The sequence below is a fragment of the Triplophysa rosa genome, linkage group LG2 (assembly GCF_024868665.1).
Source record: "Triplophysa rosa linkage group LG2, Trosa_1v2, whole genome shotgun sequence".
In the NCBI taxonomy this organism is placed as follows: domain Eukaryota; kingdom Metazoa; phylum Chordata; class Actinopteri; order Cypriniformes; family Nemacheilidae; genus Triplophysa; species Triplophysa rosa.
The window spans coordinates 826,926-852,401 of record NC_079891.1 but is presented as its reverse complement, the minus strand read 5'-3'; the positions used below and the strand labels follow the sequence as shown (position 1 = coordinate 852,401).

Sequence of the window (25,476 nt, the reverse complement as noted above, 5' to 3'; positions counted from 1 at the left end):
GTGGAATGTGATACAGTACAGCAGAATATGATGATAAACCAATAAGACACAAATCAAGAGGTGTTGTTTTCCTACTTTAATTTAGAAAATAATATGATGCAATAACATGAGAGCAATGTCACAGGCAGAAAACATGAAAAATTACCAATTTAACAAAAATGAGGGTTAACATAATTTAATTGATCAGAATTTTACATAAAGAAAAAAAAACAATTGAAACACCTTGAAGTTCTTCTATGTTCTTGTTTTCTAATGCGATATTAAATTGGGGCCGTTTTTATCCAAGTGTAAATTGAATCGGAGCTGATTTTCCAGCACATCAGCATGAGAACATAAGAACCCACGAGTTCTCCGAACAGGACATTCCCAGAACATCACTGCAGAAGCAATAAATAAACTCTACATTGACATTAGGAGACATAACTGACAGGATTTCATGATTAAAATACTTCAGAGGATGAATATGATGATGAAGATACATTCAGTAAGTGCTTTCAGAAAAATGTTGAGAAAAATGACAATATAAAACTATAAACATACAGACACGGTTAATTATAGGAACATAAAAAAAAGAATATGACAGATATTGCACAAATGCACAAGTGGCATTTTACACACACACACATTTGGGTCTAAAATGATTTTTTGATGACTTTTTTAAAGAATTCTCTTGTTGATTGTATGAAGCGGTCTGGACAATCTGCTTGTGAAACAAGGGTGTAAACAAATATAATATTAATTTACATTTGTTAGCAACACAAAGATCGTGGGTTTAATTCCAAGTGAACACACAAACTGATCAAAATACAGAAAATGAATGCACTCTTGGTCACTTTTGGATCAAAATTGTCATTGTTGATTGAAGCAATCCTTAGATCGACGTTATCGTGTATCTCTCACACAGAGAAAAACGCAGATCTCCAGATACATGAATAAGCTACATCATAACTGAACTCCAAACATCCAATCTTCATATTCTGAACTCTAAAAGATGTTGAGTTGACAAAAGCGAGCGTTGGGTTAGAAATGAACCGCTGACCCGACCGTCGTCTGAATCAACTCAGCATGTTTTAGAAAGTGGAAAACGTGTTCGATTTCAGTTCACGGAAAAGAACTCGGAGGTTTATTCTGAGCCCCAAAGAAACTCAATTGAACTCAAGTTCAGGAATTTGATGGGAAGCGGACATGAATCACAGCTGTTAGTTCTCTGATTGACTCAGAGTAGCCTCTTCCCAAAACACCCCAAACGAATGAGACGCTCATGACAGTCAGAGCTGTGAGAGAGACATGCGTGTACTGTAGGTCGTGAGCACATGGATGAATCAGACGCTTCGAGAGCGAACGCGTGCGTCACGGAGACCAGCCGCTGTTTGTCTTTTATTTTGCCTCCTCGACCGAGGAATGCGATGAATTTCCGGTTGGTTCCCGAGGGCTTGTGCTTTGTTTTTCCTGTCGCTGGTATCCAAGGTTCTTGTGTTTTTTCTGGAGGCCTGATGACTTCCGCTGGCCGGTGACTGACGGAGGTGCTGTGAGGTAAAGGAAGGTCTCAGGACCGTTATGCCACGCTGCTGGTGGGCGTGCTCTGAGTGCTGCCGATGCTGGCGTTAGCGCTGCTGTTCTCAGACGCTGACGGATGGGTGGACACCGGCTGGCGTTTGGTCAGACCGCACGGGCATCCCGACAGAGACAGAACTGCACCAGACACACACACAGAGAGAGAAGATTAGAGCACCAAATAAACACGGACGGATCACCATCAAAACAAAGAGTTTACCTGAGAGTTCAGCCGCCGTGGATCTCATGTCCAGACCTCCAGGATGACCTGAAACACACGTGATCGTCCCAGTTTGCATGATTACTTACTGAAAGCCTGTTCGAGCTGAAACTGAAGTGCAGGAGAAGAGAGACGGCGGCGGAGTGTCTGTTACTCACCTGTGCGGATTTTAATGAACCATAAAGCCCCGGTGAGAAGAACTCCGATCATGAATCCTCCGAACGCGATTCCCAGAACGGCCGAGAGTCCAAACTCAAAACACTGCTCTGAAACACACCACACGTGTCAAACGCACTCCGCCTCACTTTCCATAAACATGAAATCAAGTCAATCATTTTCACATCAAATAAAAGATGAGCTCATTATCTCATGAGGCCTTTTTCTAAAAGAAACGATGAAAGCATTATAGTGTCTCTGTTTAAAACGTCCAACTTCCAGCTTTAGGGAAAAAAAACATCAAAATAATAAAAGCTCAATCGTGTGTTGTGTGTGTGATAAAGTCCGAGCACAAGAATGTTTGTGAAAACACCTCGACTGTTCCACTCCCGGATTCGTACGGGCCGCAGAAAGACGCGGACTTGTATTTGTGCGTCTGAGCTGAGCAAACACAGTCCGGAAACGTTGGACGGGTGGATGAACTCCAGGCTCTTCAAACAGGAAAGACGTCCCGAGATCTCACATCCCGTCTGGAGCCTCTGGAACACCACAACACATTCTGAGGCGTCCGCCGTGATCTCTGTCAGATGCCGGTCAAGCCTCGGTCATTGTTTCAGCAGCGGATAACAGGACTCAGTGTCACAATATAACGGTGAGGACTCATCTGCCCCTCTGAAGAACAACACCTTTTCTTCTTTGTGTGAAGCTGACAATAGTGACCCGCGATACCAGACCTCGGACACAATAAATCCCCCGCTGGCTCATTATTTCTGATTGGGGCCATGAGGTCAGCTTCCTAACCCCCCCCCCCCCGTCCTCCTCTGTGACCTCGTCGACGTGTCCACTGACAGCGTCACATCCAATCTAACGGAACAATGCAAATATTTCACAGATCTATTGTTGAATGATGCTGGACGCTGAACCAGAGGATGACCTCAGGGTTATCAAAGGGGTCAGGATGCACTGGACATTCCTTCTCTGTGATTGACACACACACGGGTCAACATCAGCTCAAGACACATGTACATTACTCAACAGAATCGGCAGAAATCGCCCAATGTTGGAACGCCCCAATCCATCATGGATTAAAAGAAACAAAAACTGTCTGCTCACCTCGATTCACAACAATAAGATTATAATAATGATTGATATCTTCAGATTTCTACACATCTATGGGTCAAAGGCGTTAAGATGTCCGCATCAGAAGAACTTCACAAAAGTGATTTCAGGTCCATAGAAAGCTCATTAAATGTAAGTGAAATGTCTAAGTTATGTTACATTGTCATTCAGTGTAACACAATATTTATGTACATGTTCAAACAACATGCGTATTGACTTCTGACTTCTATCTATCCTAAAAAACAGAATAAAAGCCTAAAAAGCTCTGTATACTGTGGTGGGCTACATGAGACCAGTTGATCTGCACTTTTTGTTGCGCTTACGTTGCTCCAACTGCTTCCATTGTTTCCCTCGTCTGTAAGTCGCTTTGGATAAAAGCGTCTGCTAAACGACTCCATGTTATTCTGACTTGTACATATCAAATAAATAAAAGAATAAGGGAGCATATTACATTTTATTGGGCTTTAAATGAGTAAAAAACTCTTATTGACAAAGGATAGTGGCAATTTCTTTTTTTTTTTATGTAAAATTACAACTAATTAGCATTTGGGGTGAACGTAATTAAGTCTTTTAATATGTCATGAATTGATTTTTGTTGTAAATAAGATCGTTACTCTGAATGACATTTTAGTGGCCGTCTTCTGTAAATCAGGGGAAAATGTATGATATTTATTTATTGCTCAGAAAAACAAAAGTGCAATAAAAATGTTTTTTAACAACAACGATTTAAAGCCGTATTACACTTATTGTTTTTATGCTTAAATTCGTCTTTGACCCATTTACAAAAGATAACTGCAAATAACCAGCAACTGTGTGTTTTCGACCCGAGATAATGATGATAGATTTCAGGTTTAAATGTAAGGTGTTTATCATGACATCACGCATGTTGTCGCAGAAAGAGCTGGTTATGTTGTGAAGAGCACTGAACTGACTTGGGCTGGGTATAGAAGATCTGATGACCTGCACGTTCCTCTTCACCTGCGTTTCATTCAAGCAAATCTGAAAACTCAACACAGCAGAATGAAAGAGGAGTTTATCAATCGAATGAAAGTGAAGATGTTTCTGAAAAACAAACCTTTGCCAGGTCATGACAGAGTCTGACGGCACACTCCAGATCCCACGAGCTGGACGGCACGTCCTGAAGAAGCTCTAGAGAGAAACTGAGTCTCTTCGGACAGTCTGGAAGGAAACAGGTGTCTTCTTTGAAGGAAATATTCCTCACCAGCGGCACGGAGCGAACCCAACATCTGCTGACTCTGATCCTGAAAGAGATCTCTCCTAACGGCTGACTGGAGATCTGATTCAAGAAGAACGCCAACAGAGCCACACATTACAACTGATCGTAGGAAGCCATGTGATATAGCACACGGGTCTTATCATTATTATTGTTTGTGCTGATATAACACTAAAGGACCTGTTCAACCAACAACTTTCTCAACAGCTCCTTGATCATAAACCCGTATCGTGCATTTATTTCTTCAGTTCCTTCCAGCGCAAAGGAAAATGTCAACATTGTGCAGTGGACAACCATATTGAATCCGTCCAATCACACAACACTATCAAATGACCGAACAACAGCAGGTAACGACAAGTATCTCAGTATGATGGAGGAGAATACTCAGTCACGTGGATGTTACCCAACCAATTCAAGTGAAACAGAGATCACTGACATGATAAAAGACGTCTTAGGCCGTGTTCACACTTGACTTCGTTTTCGAAGCTGCTAGCGTCTGTTTTACATTGTAATCCTATGGCGTAAACAGTGTTTTCAAAAAAGTCCTGAGCACTTTTTTAAATGCCAGCCCGGCATCTTTTGCTACAGCTCAGAGCGTCTTTTGACGTTGAAAAAAGCTAAACTTTTCTGAAAAAAAAACGCCCTATGTCAAGCACCTTTTTTCACAGCTAACCAATGACAAGCGAGTAGCGAGACCTCTTATTTCCATAACAACATGCGAGAAAGGTGATTGGTCGAGCAGGATCAAGCTGGTTGGAGCATAGTTTTGTATAAATGAAAGTTTAATTTTCACTTTCAATATTTTAAATATGTGATTGGTTATGGCAAAGACGCTCTCTGTTTATAATTCAAATAGACTTCTGTCACGCTGCCTATGAAGCTGAGCTGCCTTCGCGCAAAAACACTGCCTCTGAAGTCTTTGCCGGCTGCTATGTGTAACCACAACTCTGCGATCTTCTTTGTACTCAAAAAGCACCATTCTCAACTTTTTCTTGTCAAAGAGACGTCAAATGTGAACACAGCCTTAAAAGTGCAGAAGCAGGAATCTGAATGACAGTTCAATGTTGATGTGAAGTGATGGTGTTGTACCTCTGCGTAAAGTCTCTTATCACTCTGAACTTTACTGCTGTCATCCAGAGGAGATCTGTAGTCTGGAGAAGAGAATAACTGCATCTCGATAGGAACGGATGAAGAACCGGGTGATGACTTGCTCAGCTCTTCTTCTACTGACTCCTCATCTAAACACAGAGATACTCTTCAAATCAAGTTCAAACGGAACGGAAACTCTGTTGTGTATTTATCACCTGTAGATGTGCTGTTGGTCTTGATCCACACTCGTACGGCTGTGATGTTGAGATGAATCTCAGTGTAACTGCTGATGGATGTTGTGTTAAAGTGTGAGAAGACCTTCTGTATGAGATCATCATCATCTGACAGATCACTGTGCGGTGACACCCGGAAGCTCTTAAACATCACCACATTATTAGACTGAAACACACACACACATCATCATCACGTGTTATCATCTCTGAATCTGTGTGTGTGCGTGCGTTCATGTTTGTATATCCCGGTGGGGACCTAAACCTGAACGAACGTGCGTGTGTGCGTGTGTTTGTGTGCATTATATTCCCGTCAGCTCTTTCTCACCATGAACTTCACTTCTTGATCGGTGTGGATCTTCCACTCGGTGTCTGGCGGACCTCTCAGGACAATCTTACATGCTGATGGTAAGTTCACAGACACTTGTCTAGAACAAAACACACACACAGATATTGGTTAAAACTGAAAAGGTTTTCTGTATAAAGAAACATTTCTGTCCTTGGCATTGCGCAGCATGCATTCATACGCTGCAAAAACATATACATCCCATACATTTAACATCAATAAAACAAGATGTATTCACTTCAGAAACAAACACACGGGTCTTCTTTACAGCATTTTTCCTCTAAATGAGAAACAAACATGTTTGCTAAGGGGAAATAAAACACACATGCTTTCGACTCTTCTGAACACAAGATATGAAATATTGAATCATTTTGCTTGTGTAGTTAGCATATCTTGTTTCAAGAATGTTAACACCTGAACATGTGGTGTCACCGTGAGTTTCTCGTGGCATGATGTCAGGAATGCAGAAGGACATTAAAGGGTTAGATGTACCTTATGATGACATCATCAGGAATATTAATAATGTGAAGCTCTTCTCCAGGATGTTTTGTGTAACAGGATTTCAGATGACTGGATGCCATGAGCTCTTTCTGATGAATGAAGAGTTTCTCTGATGGCACTTCAGGCTGAAGATGGCAGTGAGACGGCAGTCCCGTTCCTGAACAACATTCCCATCTTTAACCTTAGAATGCATTCGTGTCTATCATTGGGTTTGTGTGATGTCACCTTTAGTCCCTGTTAAAGTGATGCTCTGAGGGTCTCGTGCTGAGGTGAAGGACGTGACTCCACCGAACTCTTCTCTCGCCCATTTCACCAGCTCAGAGTCCACACCTGTCGCCGGAGCGCCTTGTGTCTGAACGACCTCTCTTCTGGTCGGCAGGAAAAATTGGATTGAAGTTCCAGTTGTCACCTGTGAAACAGACGGAAAACATACATGACGCGATGTTTATTAGGAATATGACTAAATCTGATGATGAGAATCTTATCACAGCAAATACTGTACATATACATTCACAGCACAGGCTTCATGTAAAAAAGACAGAAAAACATGATTATGAGAAGAAAATGTGTGATCTTTACAATTCAGCAATTCATTCATGGAAATTCTTGTGGAGAGTTTTTTAAAGAGCTGCAATCCATCATTTTAACTAAACAAAATTCAGCAAAAGTAGATAAAAGATCTCTTTGCTCCAACACACAAGAGTAAACTTGTATGAAATTATATTTAATAATGATTTATAGTTATGCCATACATTTGTCTAAATGTCTGTGTTGAAGTTCATTCTGGGGTGTGTGCGTGTGCGCGTGTGTGTGTGTGTGATCAGCACCGTCCAACAGGCAATTGCTTGGGACCCCACGACAACACGGGGCCTCCAAAACCCCAAAAGAATTTTGCTATTTCACCAAGCGAGCAGACGAGATCAGGCGGAATTGAGCGCTACATGAGCAGGGACCTTACTGACTGACAGGAATCACAGAAACGCCCACAGGGATTTAATATCAGGATCAACTCTCCACACAACAATCGACAGTAAAATGACAATAAATACAAAACATCCAAATAAATAAAGACAGAAAACATTAGAAGATAAAATAGGAGCAGAGTGGGCTAACCTGGATAGTGTTTGTGACGCGACTGCGGAGGTGTGTTAGGTGATGTCAAATACGTCTCATTGCGCATGCTAGGAGTGTTCGAGATCATGGGTAATGTAGTATGTCATTACAACGCCATGTAATGTTCACGTTACATCAAGAAATGCGCATCATCTTAATTGATTAAGACATATAGAAGGAATGACTTATTTTAGTGAGGTTGCGGTGGTGGGCTTAGGCAAACTATGGCACTAAAACTGTACTTTTCAGGAGCTAAAAAGAGAAAAGCAGAGGAAGAAAAGCAAGCTCAAAATAAAGGTACGATCTGCTTTACATTGTTTAATGCGTACGCTAATAAAAAAATCACACTCTATAATTCAACCGACATGAAAAGATACTATGATCATTTACTATAGTAAACCGTGGTTAAATTCTATACAATTGACTATTGTAAGGTTAAATTCCTTGTCTTCACTTATCTTGGTTTAAATCTGTTTATATGTTTGTATTTATACATGCTGCAGTTCTGTTACAGTTGAACTATAACAACTTTGTTTAATACTGTATGTTGCACTTAATATACACTTTTACACTTAAATTGATAAATTGTCAATTTTGTGTGTTTTCACTTGTCAAATTGCGGTCCTATGCCCGTTTTTATACCAGTGGGGCCCATTTTCATGGTCTCTCCTAGGGCCCCACAGCCCCACGAGCCGGCCCTGGTGATAGCATCAAACCATCCCAACACAACAGCAGCGGCTGGAGATGAACTTTCACCTCCTCACAAACCTTCATTCTCTTTCTCTTTACACTTGACTGTTAAGTGCGTTTGTGAATTCGCTCTCAGGATTGACTAAAACAAACACACACGTGCGGTTAAAGACGTGAATGTGAACAGATTATGTGTGATGTTGTATACTCACATAGATGTGAAGTGTTGGATCATCAGAGAGCAGAACACTGATGGTCTGTGAGCTGCTGGACGTCAGAATCAACACCGATGACTTCACCGCACTCACATTCAGACTGAAAATAGGCAACTCCTGTGAAAAAGACTGAAAAACACAGTTTCACAACTTCATTAATCATGCGTTTCAAACAAATCTACTAAAAATACATGACAGTGCGGTTGACAACAACATTTTAAACTATATGAACACGTGTACATGCGTGTGCTATAGAACTAAACGTCCAGGGCTCTGATGTACAAAACGTCATGTAGATGAAATTCTTTAAGTGTCTGTATGACATTAACACAAACATTTAGATTACAGGAGTAGTTCCAAAATCAAATGTCATGCTAATTCCCTCAGCCACGTGTCATCCGGGTGTTTACTTCTTCTGTCAGGAAAGTTTTTCAGGGTTCTCGTGTTGGTTAAGGTCCAGATCTCAGTTTCATCGCAGCTCTACACCAGGCGCGTGCAGAGGTGGGCCTTGGGGGCTTGTGCCCAGGCCCTTTTTCTTCCTCCAGCGAAAGTGCCCTTTTTTCTGGGGAGTTTTTTTTTTAAATAAATAATATATATGTGTGTTTCTGTTTGTGCACAGCTTTCCCTGTCAAACAAATAGAAAATATCATGTCATGTTGAGACATGTTGAGAGTTCCGATGCCCGTATAGCACAACATGGTTTGGCACATCAGGCAGAGAGCCGCAGAAGTGAAGCCGTCCCTCCTCTCCAGAAGCGTTTGTCTTGTGTGGAGGTGACTGGTGATGAACAGACGGCCACGTGCCTCCAATTCACAGCTAATTATCCAAAAGACAAACCGCAAGTATTGTTTTGCTAACATCCATCACTTATGAGCTAATGAGTTAGCTCAAGTGTAAAGTCATTGGCATAAGTAACATGCTAACTTGATGGAGAAACGACGGCTGAACACAGTCAAATTAATAACGTCATCAGAGTCGCCTCATTGATATGTAAACCAGGTGTTAAGTCATTAAAATGTGTTAACTTGCATACATTTGTCAGGCAATGCAGATGAACAGGATAAACAAAAGAACTAAAGCAGTTATTAGTTAATATGACTTACATCAAGAGTCTTTTCCCTTGAAATGTTATGTTTACATATGCAGATATACAGTATATGCAGCTTGTTTTGGGTTAATTTAGAAGAAATCTACAGAAGCAAACAGACGAGGGTATAGAAGGCTTAAAACAAACACCTGTTCTTTCCATTAGAGCAAAAGAAGACATGAAAGGAAAATAGATCAACATCTCAAAATTGAACAGTACATTAAGTGTCCCGCCTTAAACAATAACTTGATCAGTTTGATGTCAGACTCCTCATCTAATGACCATTTTATATGTTGTGTATATGTTTCCCCTCAATTGTGAAACAAAGTTCTGGTCACCATCAGTGTGTGTGCGTGTGTGTGTGTGTGTGTGTGTGTGTGCGTGTGTGTGTGTGCGTGCATGTGTGTGTGTGTGTGTGGGCGGGGGGAAGGGTAAACCCTACGGTACGGGGACAAAATGTCCCCACAAAGATGGCAATATCCAAAACCCTTGTCCTTGAGGGGACATTTTTTGGTCTCCATGAGGAAACAAGCTTATAAATCATACAGAATGAACTTTTGTGAAAATGTAAAAGAGCAGACAGTTGTGTGTGATTGTTAGGGTTAGGGGGAGGGAATATGAGATACAGTTTGTACAGTATAAAAACCATTGTGTCTATGGAATGTCCCCATAAAACATGGAAACCCAACATGTGTGTGTGCGTGCGTGCGTGTGTGCGTGTGCTGTTGTTTGAGTGTTGTTGTGGTCTCAGTTGAAGTAAATCACACACAATGAGATTCAAGTGTCAGAAATTCCCACGAGCACTTTTCCTGTGATTAGCAAAGAAAGAAATGCAGCACATCTGCTCTGACAGAAAACACCGCTGAACCTCATTTACCACGGTAAATACACACAGATCTATAAACATTCTGCCAAATCCAGATTATTTGACCTTCACAATCTGTAGCACTCTATTTCTTTCTTTCTTCAGAATGTTTTCATCAGAACCGCACAAAGGAAACCTCACAAACAAACACACGAGCCTCCAGAAGGGCGATTTGAACAATCTTTGTATTGTTTAGCGTGTTTGCTCTTCTGTAGGTGAGAAATCAAATCACATGGCATGATCTGGTGTATATCAGACAGAATTATCAAACATTGTTTCATGTTTTGTTGTGAGTAAAACAGCTTTAAACATCTGAGGTTCTCAGGGTGAAATCTGTGTGATTTTCATGTCAATTGTGAGGAAACGTTTCCATCTGGAGTCCATCAGAGGACGGAGCCAAACCACCAGAACCTCCCAAACACAACATCAACATTCACTTGCGACTACACAAAACAAATCTTGACAACTGCTCTCTGGACGATCACATAGAATCCATCACGTCAAGACATATCTTACACAAGAGCATTAACAATCAGTGTCATGACGTCAATGTGAACATTCAACTGAGACAACTACAGAAATATCATAACTACACTTCATGAAGATGAGATTTCAGCTCATACAGTATTTATCAGTGCTGTGTGTGAATGAGGACACATGCTGAACTTCTGCAGCAGTCACGTGACTTTATTCATCAATAAACCCTGTCAGTCAAAACTAAACCTCATATATCAATCAATCTTTCAGTGACGTAAGTGCCGCTGTTTTTATTATGCTTGTACACATCACAACTGGGAAACACACACTAGACTACACTACACACACACGCACACACATGTTGGGTTTCCATGTTTTATGGGGACATTCCATAGACGCAATGGTTTTTATACTGTACAAACTGTATCTCATATTCCCTCCCCCTAACCCTAACAATCACACACAACTGTCTGCTCTTTTACATTTTCACAAAAGTTCATTCTGTGTGATTTATAAGCTCGTTTCCTCATGGGGACAAAAAAATGTCCCCTCAAGGACAAGGGTTTTGTATATTGCCATCTTTGTGGGGACATTTTGTCCCCGTACCGTAGGGTTTACCCTGCCCACACACACACACTCACAAATTGTGGATTTGATGAGATATGTTTGAGTTGATATTGAGATCTTGATGAAAGATTGACTTTGATTGCAGACGAGACCAATCTGAATGTGAAGATGTGTGTCGTGTTTTGTGCAGTTTGAGGATTTGTCGTATTGTCTTTAGTTGTGTTTCCGGGTCTGGTGTCTATATTTACGATGTAAAGTGTGTGTTGGAGGAAAGAATCCCGTCGGGTGTTAACAGAAACGCAGGGTCACTCATGTGGGTCAAACAATGTTCACCGCACCGCCTGAACACTTGCCCTTGCTATTTTTGTTCCTGTACTTTCAAGATACAATTGTTTTCTTTTGCTCATTTTTTTCTCAACAGCACTTTTTTGGGGGTCTTTGCTGATGCATAACAGCTTCCCGTTATTCTTTGGCTCTCTGCTTAACCCCGGACGGCTCCAGTAGTCCAGACTCGGCTCTTAGCCAACATGCCAGGAACATGGCCAGAGGATGACATCAATGAACGCACCAAACCCCGCCCACAGCAACACAACTCACGTCAACACATCACACGCATGTGTGTGTGTGTGTGTGTGTGTGTGTGTGTGTGTGCGATTCCTCAAAAGCATGAAAGAAATTGAACCTCTTATCACCACTGAATAAACTTTCACGTCATAATTATGTGATGAACAATAAAACATTGACAGCCAATCAAAAATCCATTTGAACTCAAATGCATTAAAAATGTGAAACTGTGTTTGTTTGAATGAATCACGTCTGTAAAAGCCTCTGAACATCATGAATGTTGCACAACACTGTCCCGTTGCATCATGGGTAATGTCGACTAACGATCTGGGTTGGTCTTTCTCAACCTCCTGCAGGGGAACCGGAGTCTCCTCCTGACGCTTCTCGTGTACTCAACAGAGAGCATCATGGGAAATCTAGAGGAGCTGCTCATCTGCTGTTCATTGTGTTTGATCACCAGAGCACGAAATTCAGTCTGTGTGAGTTTAAGACGTCCAATGACATCATTCTGTCTTTGTTTACTGTGGTATTAATAGGGTATTCCATGGATCATTCACAAATATTGATACAAAAACATTATATTGGTGAACTGTTATTATAATGAGAAAAACTCCAGCTGTCCCAAAACGGTCAAAATCGCTCTCATGAACTTCTCTGTGATCTGCCCGCTGCTACAAGATCAGATCAGATCAGATTCTGTGGCCATCTTTAAGAACGGGCTGAAAACACATCTCCTCCGTCAGCACCTGACCCAACAGTCCTGACTTCTATCTCTTTTCTACTCTATCATATATATATAAATAAAAAAATCTTTAAAACTTCGCTCTGTACACTGTAGTAGGCTTTGTGAGACACGTTTTTGTTGTCCCAGTAGCTTTCATTGTTTACCCAACTTGTAAGTCGCTTTGGATAAAAGCGTCTGCTACATGAATCAATGTAAATGCAGTCTGGTATGAAAATGAAGTGTGGTTTTAAACTGTAGACAAGCTATGGTCTCTGTAGTAATCAATACTAATCAATGATAGTAATCAATCTGAGTAAAATAACATGGTTCTTACACTTTTACTATAGTAAAACCACGGTGAATGTACATTTGAATGATATTCAGCGGTTATGGTATCAGAAAAAGCACAAAGATGTCAATGATTCTAATGTAAAACTCAAGGTATCACATGTGAAACATATGTGTGCGCACACGTGAACGTCCTCTTTTCTATAAGGTCAACGGTGAAGGTTTCATTAAATAAAACTATAAATCATCGCTGTCCTTCCAAAACCTCGGATGTCTAAATTTGCTGTTTTTCAGGAAATGGAAAAAAACACTGTTCTTTTTAAATGACTGAATACTGTGTTGTCCAAGTTGACGAGCACTTTTTAACCCTTTTCATTGGTGAGATTTTTGCAAAACCCAGCGACAGCGTGACTAATAATGGCAAAAAAAATGGAGATACGAGGTTTCAGAAGGACAGCAGCGATATATGAATATAAACAGCATTGTGTTAATAGGTTCGTTTTTCTTTACCAGACTGATGACGTGAACTTCTGCTCCGTCCGGTCTGATGAAATCTGTCCAGCATCCCAGAGGCGTCTCCTGCACCGCGATCCAATCGTTTCCATTTGCCGGTACATCCTTCAGTTCACACACAGCACCGCCATCTAAACAGATTTAACGCAGATGTTAAAGGACCCATTGCACGAAAGTCAAAGTTTTTCTGTGTTTATAATCGGGTCCCCGGTGCATCTAGCAACCCAGAAAACATGAAAATAAGAACCCAGTAAGTTTGTTTTGGTGTGCCTTTCCCTGCAAGCATGTGAGAAATCCAGCCGTTCAGATTTCGCTCCTGATGTGACGTAAAAGTAGGATTTTATTATAATGTTACCGCCCCTTAATCTACACAGTTCCACCCACCGTGCTCCGCCATTGTTGTTTTCACAAGCGACAGCGTTGTACGTGACGCCATGGCTAAAGTTCGTGGACAACATGCAATGTAGTCGCTGCACAGAGTCCAAACCTCGGAAGAGACAGGAGTGGATTTATTTTATTTTTAGTAGAAATCCATCAGAAACCATAAGTAAAAACCTGCTTGTTTGCGCGAATCACTTCAAACCGGAGTGCTTATCAACCTGGGACAGTACAAGCAGGATTAGCTTCAGAGTTGTTCCTTAAGAGGTATCGAGACCGACTGAACGAGACAAAACTGCCAATGTAAGTCATATTTATCAACAGTCTGAATTGTTGTAAATGTACCGTATATATAGGAGGATAACGTTAGCATATGATAGCGAAGGGAGCTAAGTCAGTCACGGGCTAAATAGAACATTCAAAGCCAGTGTTAAACTTACTGTACATAAGTGCAGATGGACACGTGGAGTTTAGCTGAATGAATGTTAATACATTATGTGCGTTAATATGTTCAGCTGCGGCAAGCTGTTTGTTTTGCTAATGAACGGGTGAACACTGGGGTTAGTTTCGTTTTAAACGTCTCAAATCATTCGTGCTTAGGCTGAAAAATCTGTCACAGCAAACTAGCTCTCACGTTGTGTGTGTAACGTTATAACTTGTCAATGACAAGTGCTAAAATCCATGTAATTCCGCTGAGATCTGCCGTGGATATTAGGTAAGCATACACGCACAACGTGAGCGCATTAGCTGTTTGCTGTGACTGATTTTTTAGTCTCCGGACGAAGGATTTGAGACGTTTAAGACGAAATTAACCACAGAGGAGTTCAGGCAACATAATTTAGCTAAACCATTGCCACTGCACTTGTGTTGTGTTGACACGCCGGACAGAAGGGGGTGGGGTTCACTGTAACTCATTATCATTTAAAGAGACATGCACCAAAACGGGTTGCTGTGAGTTGAAAACGCTGATGCTGAAATATTTACAAATGAATTTATTTTATTATAAGACCAACTTTATCAAAAAGAGGTCAGAATAGAGGTGCTGAGGGTGAGACCTGAAGAAGCTGACTGATAAAATGACAAGAAAACCTTTCTGTAAATTCAAATAAAAATTTGTTTTATCGTGCGATTCTTATGCTCTCAGTGACTTACGGTTAAATGCCGCCACATCCGAAAGCCAGAGGGCGCTCTCGGGCAGAAACAGAAGAGGAACGTTAGTTCCAGGAAATGCCAGTGGTGATATTCTATCGCTGTTCTTCAAGCCTTCTCAGGTATCTTCATGATAATAAAGTATATTTATAGTGAAGGTGTATGATGAGTGTTGCTTTTTCAAATGCAGGTTATAAACGACTCAATCTCGTAGTGATTTTAGATCGAGCAGCACTTCCTACTGATCAAAGAGCTGTCGTTCACAGAAGAAAAGATGTAGAATTAGCGTGAATCGCGATATATATCGCCCAGCCCAGTTTTATGGTTTAATTTGAATGTTTTCGTTACACTTGTAACTTGAATGATTGTGTTCTGAGACGGTGGAATGATGAAAAAGGTAAACGTGTTGCTTCATGAACAGTGGAGAGCACAGGAGGTCAAACAGGAAACTGTGGGACAACAGGAAGTGCTGTGTTTAGACGTAAAGCTCACAGTGACGACAGTCTCCACTCACCAGACCAAACTCAAGAAACAAACTCATTGTCACATTGTCAGTCTGAATAATGTGCCGTTTAAAGGTACAGTTCAGCCTAAATTTTGAATTCTGTCATCGTTTCTTCATGTCATGTCATTTGAGTTTCTGTCTTCAGCACTCCATTGACTTCCATTGTATGAACACAAAACCACTGAGACATTTCTCAAAATATCTTCTCGTGTTCCATTGAAGAAAAACTCGCATACAGATTTACAAACACACCAGAGAAAATAAATGATGACAGAATTGTGGTTTTGGCTGTTGATGCTTTTCAATATTCAGTAAAACTAAAGCATGATTATTAAAAATCCGAAACATCACGGATCAAGACAAAGTGGTTCTTGGCACTGGTGTGTGTATCTGTGTGTTTTATCGTTTTGAAAGTCTCACACGAGTCTCCACCATGGGTCTGGAGCAGCTGAATCATGTCTCACACACACACACGCACACACACACACACACACACACACACGCACACACACACACACACACACGGGCACACACGCACACACAGGTTATAAATGATGCTGGTGCTGCTGACCCACAGAAGTGACCCGGAAATGCCAGAGCTTTCACTAAGCGTTTCTGTGTTTAATGAGCTGTTATGAGCTGTGTGTGCGTGTGTTTTATCTCCTCACACATCTGAAGCATGGATGGCTCTTTCCCATGCAAAGAAATGTTTCAAGCTGAAGATCTTCAACTGGTCTAGAACACCAGGGAAGCATTTCCCTCCGTCTGAGATAAAACTAACATCCGTCTCATCCATCACCTAGCCTTCACAGGGACTCATTTACTGTTTCTGTGTGTGTGCGTGCGTGCGTGCGTGCGTGCGTGTGTGTGTGAGAGCATCACTGTGGTGGAATTGCCTTATTTTGGCAAACATGCACACACACACACACACACACACAGATGAATTGCATTTCTATCGTCGCCAGCTCAGAGAAACTGTGGATCTCAGATGAAAAATTCTAATTTTCAATTTTTGGAGAGTAGATTCAAATAAATCATCACAGCTTTGTGAACTGTCAGGGTGCTCGGCTGTCAGGAATGAAGAATATTCCATTTCATACAGCTGAAAAACACACAACACCACAACACAATCTGAAGATACACACGATTGTGCAATAATACACTGATGTGTGGACTGTTCATTACCATCATCATCTAACACAAACTCCATTCAGTCCTGATCCTCATCATCACCACTGCACGCCTCAACACAACACAAGTGCTTATAAAAGAGATCTCCGTTATTTCTCACCTATACTGTACCAATGAGATGAAACGGAGAGCATCCGTGTCTCCTGAGAAAAACAATCAGAGTTTGAGAAGAGATGTCAACAATGTGTCAATGTGAGTGAAGATCTCAACATCAACTCAAACATTCTCATCACATTGACTCAAATCCACAATCGACATTCATTTACACCTCCAGACTCTTCATGCGATTAGGGGAAACATCTGAGACTTAAATGAGACTTAACATCAAATGTCTGAGCAATCTGAGCAATGACATTCTCCACTGAATAAACAGAAGCGCTCACAATGAAAGAAGTTTCTCTCTTCGTGTTTTGTAAATGCAGTGACGGGTACATTATATTTATAGTGTATTTATGAGAGACGTCTTCACTGAACATCACTCAGAACATCTGAAATAAACCTGATGTGTTGAAGCTGAAAACAATCTGAAGCGGCAGCAGAGATCACGTCCGGTGTCACGCTCCTCTTTAACCTGCAGAAATCTGTTTCCTTCACATGAATCACTCCCTAAAAAACATTTCCACTCCTGCCAGAAAGAATAGCAAACAAACCAAAGCATCATCTGTAAACAGGCTTGGTGTGTGAGTGCCTTTGGTTTATAAGCTGGTATTAAAAGCCAATTCATCTTGTTTTGGGGATCAAAGAATCACACTGAAAAGAATCAAGTACAGACACAAACCGTGAGCAAAATCAAACAATTAGAACAACTAGAATTAGCAATGAAAGTAATCAAACCCATTAGACTTCCCAATAACTGAAAAAGAACTTGAAGACAAAATCAAAAACCTTAAAGCAAAAAAAGCATCTGGACCTGATGGGATTTGAAATGATAAAACATACAAACAGTCGATTCCATCGGGCCATTTTAAAATGCTTTAATGTAATTATGAGTGTAGGTCACTTCCCTGACATCTGGAATTAAGGCTTTACAACACCAATCTTTACAAACGGAGATCAGTTTGAGCCGGCATCTGTGTGACCTGAGAAAACTATTCTGTAGTTTAATAACCGCTCGACTCTTAGACTTCATCACCACACACGATGTCCACACGACTGATCATATGACGGCTTACAACAGTGAGTGAGAGAGAGAGAGAGAGAGAGAGTTTGTAATCAAAATGACATATTTAGAAGAATTAAGGAAAGCAAACAGTTCTGGAGCACCTTTGAAGACCCTTTTAAATTTTTCTACTATAGTAGTCAATGATGTCCCAGAACTGAAAATGACTAACATTCTTCCAAATATCTTTCTCTGTGTTCATCATTTATACAGGTATGAAATGACATGAGGCTGAGTGAATGATGACAGAATTTTCACTTTTGCACTGTAAACCCCGTTAAGTTAAGATAACTCAAAACATTTGTGGAAACTTATTACCACAAAACTTTTAACTTGATAACTCAATTCTTTTGAGTAAAGAACACTAAACACATGAGTATAGTAAACTGAAAATAATTCATTTTGAATAAACTTCATTTTACATTTACTTGAGTTTCATTTATCAATGTTGTCATGAAGGAACAACAGCTGTAGCATTATCAATGTAATGCCTTTAGATCAAGTTTGAAATCAAGCAAATGCTCTACTCGTCTGCACAATGGTTACCTCCTTAAAATCACTAATGTCACAACACTCTTTAAATAACAGAATAGAACAGAATACTAAACATTTACAAGCCTCCTCCCATTGTAATTTTGATATAAATACATAAAATAACACTTTATTTCAAGATTTACTTCCATTATCCAGTCCACACAAAGTATGCTGAGAATCGCTCTGACGTCATTGGAAGATATAATAAAAAAATTTTTAGTTAAGTGACTTGTTATTTTTGTGTCCCTGGAACTCAAAATATTAAAATAGTTAAAAGATAAATGAACTTTTTCACAGTTTTGAGTACAGTTTGCTTGTTTTTGATGAGTAGATTATACTGTTCGGTGAACTGTCACTTTAAATGGTAGTCAAAGGTCCCCCAGAACCGTTGGCTTGCCTACATTCTTCAAAATATCTCATTTTGAGTTCAACAGAACAAAGAAAAAGATACAATCTATTTTTTTACAACTTGAGGGTGAGTAAATGATAACAGAATTTTCATTTTCGGTGTAAAACCACCAATAACTGTTAACATGTCAACCCAATACTGGCACTGAATTATTGGCTATATAATCAAACAGTGTGTTTAATGTGAGCACAATAATCACAGTTATGAATATCATGCTAGTTTAGAGATGAAATGTGTGGAGCTTTACTCACATCACATCACATCACATCACGGTGACAGAAATAGATTCCAGGAAGCAGATATTTTGGCCTCTTGATTGGTTTCCTCAGCAAATATGAACAGATCATCTGAAACTTTTATCACTATTGTTTGTGTTCATTCAGTCAGTTTACAGTCACAGACTATAAAAATGTCTCATTGTTTAAATCATTTCAATTGTACATTTTTTAACCGGGTCTGCAGTATAATCCAGTGAATATTTAAACATCAATTCTGCATCTGAATTAAGAGGAAGACAGTGAAGACTTTTCAACTATTGACCAAACAGGACTCTTTTTCCTCTCGTTCTTCAAATGAAAGTGTTTTGCAGGCCAGGACGGAAGAGAGGCGGTGAAACGGTGAGGTGGGCCGAGCCGGGTCGAGAGAGAGCGAGAGAGAGAGAGAGAGGAAGAGAGAGAGAGAGAGTGAGAGAGAGAGAGAGAGAGAGAGAGAGAGGAAGAGAGAGAGGTCAAGGGCTGCTCCGCACACCTATTGTCTGAGCGTTTCCTCGGCCGCAGACTGAGGTCTAACCATCCACAGGAAGACAAACAAACTCTTATCAGCGTCGCACAGAGACCAGCGGGGTCCCCCGGCCTCTGACCCCCGCGGCTGCCCCGAGTCCCGCCTGATCACAAATCCCTCAAGATTCATCTCTCGCGGTCATCCCAGTGACCGGTCGCCGCGGAGACGCTGCTGGAGGCTTCGCCGTTCTAACGGCACCCGGGCAGGACTTCTGGAGATGGCGGTCTTTGTGTAAATCTGTTTAATCCTTCGGGCGCCCGCTGTCGGCCGTCTCATCATGTCGGAAATAAACTGAGCAACAAAACCGTGTGTGGCAGATTGTGAACGCTCTGCCCTGTCCGTAACCCCAACCATCTACACTACCGGTCAAACGTTTTTTCACTCACTCACTCAATCATACTTTTTCCACATTTGAGAAAAATTGTAATCTCAACAAAACATGTATGCCACAAAGAGGATAATATATAAAAAATCTAAAGAATAAAATAAAACCTGTTATATATGAGCATCTTCAATGTAGGCACCTTTTGCCTAGTAGAAATGTTCTCTTGGCCTTCTATCGTGCCACTCCTTGGGTTCTAAGATCTAACATCAGGTCCCATCAATTCTCCGCTCTTATTGGCTGCTCTTTATTATTACTTAGTCAAAGTCATCCATTAAATATATATATATATATTAGTTTATCAGGAAAAAAGTTTCTATTTGCACAATTATATTTTTGTCTATGAAACTACTTTCATACATTTCAGCGAACACCTTGCCATCAAAACTTTTTAAGACAATAAGGGTGGTGCACCGACAAGGAGTAGGTTTAAATCTAGATTAAATCAAGGTTTATTGAATAATTCCGTTGCACCAAACTGTAAACCTTGTTTAACAATAATCAGGTTTATATTTAAGATATCATTTGATCCAGGTTTTAATTTGACCGTAAATCTAGATGAACTTTAATTCTGTTGCTCCATTATGTTAAACTCAGATGTATCTCTCAGTTTTGGGATTAACTTTAAACTTGCTACTGAGGAGGTTTAAATAATAAAAAAACACATATCTATATTAAAATGTGCAGGAAAAGGATCAGAAACAGACACATAAGCGTCACGTCACGCTTCAGTGATGTGTTTATTGTAAATAAAATGATTTGTTTTAATCAAGGAATTATCCAGAGAGAGGTTTTAAATCGCAAAATGATGTTTCTTTTACATGCACGAGCTGTTATTTCCTTTTTACATGTAACACTGTTACACCGGCAAATCCAAACGAATCACATATGACGGTTTAAATACAGGTTCAAGTTTTAATCCACGATTTGTTCATCTCTGTTTAAATTTGAGTGGTGCAATGCAATCTGAATGAAAATAAAACTAGGATCAACAAACCCTAGATTAGCTCTAAACTCGGTTTACTTTAATCCTTGTTGGTGCAACCCACCCTAGGAAACATTTTATTCAAGTGTTGAAAACGTTTGAGCGCTAGTGTAGATGCTGTGCACACGAACACCACAGGTACCCTAGCAACCGCTGACAGCACATCACACACGAGATCATTTGTTATGTTCTTTGATGTTTTAAAAGGAATAATTCACCCAAATATGAAGAATCTCTCGTGGTGTAGTCACCCTTACATGTAAAGTGACAGACAGATTCAGGTGTGGTCATGAAATCTAAACCCAAAGACACATTCACATCAACACAGTTCTGTCATATCAACACACTTTCTTCCTCAAATAAAACCCACCGCATCAGCTTTCTCCACACGCTATTTAAATACTTGCATTTGCTTGCAGTTTTTCTTGCACGGCCTTGCGATTTTCTTTCCGAGAGCGACTTCAGAACGCCTTCCAAGCGTTCACGGGCCGCTGGCTAAAGGATTTACGATGCACAGAAGAATCCTGAATATTTACACACAAACACACCAAACATGTATCCCTTTCACAACATCACTGACAATCACTGCAAGCAAATGTCACAACGAAACTGAAGTAAGAACATGCAAATCACACCGGTCCACACCTGAATCTAACCTGAAGAGACATCAGAAAGATTTGATTTGACACACCAACATTTCTACGGGGTAAGCAGATGTCAACTTCATGCAGTGAACACAAACTGTAAATATATACAGTAGATGAAGAAATAATGAGAGATTTCTGATGAGCTGATGGGAGTAAAGACTGACGTCTGTTCAGTGATTATTCCTCAGAACAGATGAAAGACGATTCTGAGCAGTAAAATACAGAACAGGATGAGATGACGTGATGTGATGTGAGATCAGACAGACTGAGGTCATATCGACAGCTCTTATCAGTGACGTGTCGCCGGCCGCTGGCAGGGTGAGTTTATCTCTGACTGACGCTAATGAGCCATTCATGAGACCGGACGAGACGCAGCCACAGAGACAACAACACACAACTTCACAGGTCACAGATTCAGTTTCATAAAGACATCAGACCTGTCAACATGAAATCTGATTATCCTGATTCACAACAGTAAGATTATAATAATCATTTATAACTTCAGCGGTTTGGAGGATTTCACTGAGAAATCTCAGTCTGACATCATTTGACTTCACTACACATGTTAAGATAAATATGTAAAGTAAACCGCAGTTTCATGTTTTGAACCGAGATGATGAAAGTTAAAGTTAAGCTTTCAATAATACATGCTCCTGATCTATTAATGCACTATTTCTTTCTGCATGTTATGAAACAAATGTAATAATGATCTCTGGATCTGAAATATTTTGTGATGTCACAAAGCCTTCCGGTGTCATATACAGACCACCCGTCCCCCTTTCTTCTTGTTAAATGACAAGAAGGTTTCGCCCAGAAAAACATCCCATTACACAATTCTTACAAAGAAAGAACAGACAACAGGTGTGTAGAGTTCTCTCTTGTGTTTTTGACGTGTGTGATCATGCTTGATAATGTACTACACTCAGCCTTGTTTATTAGATTTAGCATGCTTATGTTTCTCCAGGTTGTCTCCCGCAGTCCCATCGCAGCACCAGTTTGAGATGGAACTGCAGTCTCGGTTTGTCCGAGCAATGGTGGACAGAGGAATGTTTGGGAAACCAGTGAGAATTTCTCAAAAACAAGATCTCAAGAATCACTGTTTTCGAAACAAACTGGATGCAAACGTCACATGAAACACGTCAGTGGAAACTCATTTAAACACCAGCAGAAGTGAACCACAAATGAAAACATACAGCGCATGAGACGTGAATAGTGCAAGAAGACTAAAGGAACACATCTGAAGAAGAATGAGAAAATCACGTCGACGCAGCGGCAGGAAAGAAAAAACAGATTGTTAATTGCGAGCGCGAGATAGAAATCGGTCTCCATGCAGTCGCGTCACCGGGTCTCAATGCCACCCAGACCAGCCGGCGGTCCTTCAGCGCACGGAAGTGCCTCATTTAAACACTACACGCCATATTTAACGCCGGGGATTTTTTCCACTTACCGTCATTGTGCTCAAATCCTCTGTCTCTCTCTCTCTCTCTCTCTCTCTCTCTCTGTCTGTCTGATGAAGTACAGCAATCAAACTATCACTGCTGTAACATCAGACAGTTGCATAACATGATCAACCTCCATCTGACAACACAAACAGACACATACTGTATATACAGTCGGTCTGTCCCTAATGTACATAACAAACCACCAATGACACAGACTGGCATGCTCTTAATCGACTGCAAAACAACTATGTGACCCTGGACACCCAAACCCCTCTTAACCAGTCTTTTAGTAATAGCCAAAAATACATTGCATGGGTCAAAATAGGGCACATATCATAAGCACAATTGTTTTGGCCAATATTGAGATCCCAATTATTTAACACGATTACTGATGAACTTATCATAAAACAACATAGAAATAAAAACAACTTGGCTTTTAAACTGTGAATTCAACTGAAATATAAATGTAAATAAATAGCACCGCTGAACCACTGTAAAGGGATTTCTACCACAAGAAAAGAGAGGATCTTTGCAAAAAGGAATGCGGCACAATAATCATTTCGTCTCGATTCTTTTGTTTTTGTAATTGTTGAAGGCCAAAATTGACGATTACGATTCATTTTCGATTAATTGCACAGCCCTAGGTCAAAGTGATCCATTCTTCTTTTGTGCCAAAAATCTTCAGGATATTAAGTAAAGATCATGTTCCATGAAGCTATTTCCTACCGTAAATACATCAGAACTTTATTTTTGTGAGCAGTGTGCTGTGCTAAGGACTTTATTTTCTCAATATTTGGATTTTTTCGCACCCTCAGATTCCAGAGTTTTAAATAGTTGTACCTCTGCCAAATATCGTCCTGTCCTGACAAAATTTCAAAACATTTGTCTGGGGTCACATTTATCTTCACAATATATCACAGTCATTTAATCATTAATCATTTGATCATCAGACATGAGACCTGAACACCTGATCAAACCACAACCTCTCATCTGACCCAATCTGTCCTTCATTTATCCAGCAGCTGGAGAGAATCTCTTTCACAAACTCTCAAATCAGCTGATTCATTCGTACACATTTAGACTTTTTACATACATTACAGATGGAAATGTAAAAGTATGTTGATGTTGAGTGAGTAATAAACTCTCACCTGAGGTTGTTGTGAAGTACAGAAGTAGAGATAAAAGCTTGGTGATGTTCCTCATGTTGTGATGGTGATGGTGATGGGTGTGAATGTGTCTCTCCGGCAGTGTTCCACTCAATAGTGTGCGATATTTTAAGGGATTGACAGAATATTCCACATTCAAGGATTCCTGCGAGAGACATTAAATACAAAAACATCTCTTTGTAGAATAGGGTGAAAATACTGAAAAAATAACAGAGAGACATATTTCAAATGATGTGACCCCAGTGACTTTGCTTAGAAAATACCTCAATGTTTACATGCTTTAAAGATTCATTTTCCGTCATCTGTTGACTGTATATACATGAGAATATTTGTCTATTTTATACCACAGTCATACTGGAATATTAGTTTAGATGACAGAAATGAGAAAAAATGAATCACATCTCAGTTTTGATGTTTGAAACGGCAGCTAAAGAAGTCATTGTGACAAGTTTCATTTTCCTCAATCAACAAATGCAATAAATAAAATGATCCTAAAAATATACCGAAATGTTTATTCATCTAAATAACCTGAAGAAGTGTCGCAACGCGGTACATATAAATAATAAAACCATAAACTATTCTTCAATGTGGATTTAAAACTCGTCAGGAAAAAATGATTAACGGTTAAATGTTTTACTCACATTGAAATACGAAAGTGCGGAACTTAAAAACACAGAAACGTCGCACAACTTTAAACATTAAAACAAGCTCGAATTTAAAGATGCATAACTGCACGTAAGCAAAAGGACAGCGAACGTAAACTCATATAAAAGTGAAAGTTATAATAGCGCTGCGCGTGAACTGATACAACAGACAGTGACGTTAAATGTGAAGTTGACATGACAGATCTCAGTTTTACCTTCAGATGAAAGTGTGAAGCGACGCGTGCAGTAACCCAGCTGAAGTTTGATCAGTAGTGAAGTGAGATCAGACCTGACATCAGACTGCACGACCCACCCACAGAGAACACCGTCACGCAGTTTATTTATCCCACAACACACACACACAACCAATACTACACGCTCCTCTTCTACATAAAACACAATCATACAACAACATTTAGAGAACATGAAGGTTTTATTTCACTCAAGCGATCAGTGGGCATTATTGTTTGCTCATGAGAGACGTTAGGCTTCATCAAGTGCACTTATAAGTGAAGTGTCTGCTCTGACAGCACTCGTGCACGAGCCGGTGATG

General features: G+C 40.3%; 1 protein-coding gene across 3 annotated transcripts; it reads right to left on the bottom strand.

Annotated features, from left to right (window-relative positions):
- Nucleotides 1-32: 32 nt before the first annotated feature.
- Nucleotides 33-25,256, bottom strand: eng (endoglin). Of its 3 annotated transcripts, none has more exons than XM_057325755.1 (14): nucleotides 25,139-25,256; nucleotides 24,262-24,424; nucleotides 13,550-13,683; nucleotides 8,465-8,596; nucleotides 6,675-6,858; nucleotides 6,441-6,606; nucleotides 5,931-6,030; nucleotides 5,588-5,771; nucleotides 5,373-5,521; nucleotides 4,125-4,346; nucleotides 3,982-4,048; nucleotides 1,933-2,040; nucleotides 1,775-1,822; nucleotides 33-1,692 (listed from the first exon to the last, which is right to left on the bottom strand). In XM_057325755.1, exons 2-14 carry the CDS (start codon nucleotides 24,314-24,316, stop codon nucleotides 1,556-1,558), a joined length of 1,686 nt encoding a protein of 561 aa, XP_057181738.1. In that variant the 5' UTR covers nucleotides 24,317-24,424; nucleotides 25,139-25,256; the 3' UTR covers nucleotides 33-1,555. The 3 variants fall into 3 exon arrangements, with proteins under 3 accessions (XP_057181738.1, XP_057181747.1, XP_057181754.1); XM_057325764.1 differs by having other exon boundaries at nucleotides 24,262-24,477; nucleotides 25,139-25,194; XM_057325771.1 differs by lacking the exon at nucleotides 25,139-25,256 and adding an exon at nucleotides 24,921-25,033.
- Between the last annotated feature and the right edge of the window lie 220 nt (nucleotides 25,257-25,476).

Coding starts and splice junctions, on each gene's coding strand:
- eng (XM_057325755.1), bottom strand. CDS start 24,316: ATGAGGAACATCACCAAGCTTTTATCTCTACTTCTGTACTTCACAACA. Junction 13,684..24,261: donor GTACTTCACAACAACCTCAG/GTGAGAGTTTAT, acceptor AAATCTGTTTAG/ATGGCGGTGCTGTGTGTGAA. Junction 4,049..4,124: donor TCTGTCATGACCTGGCAAAG/GTTTGTTTTTCA, acceptor TTGAGTTTTCAG/ATTTGCTTGAATGAAACGCA.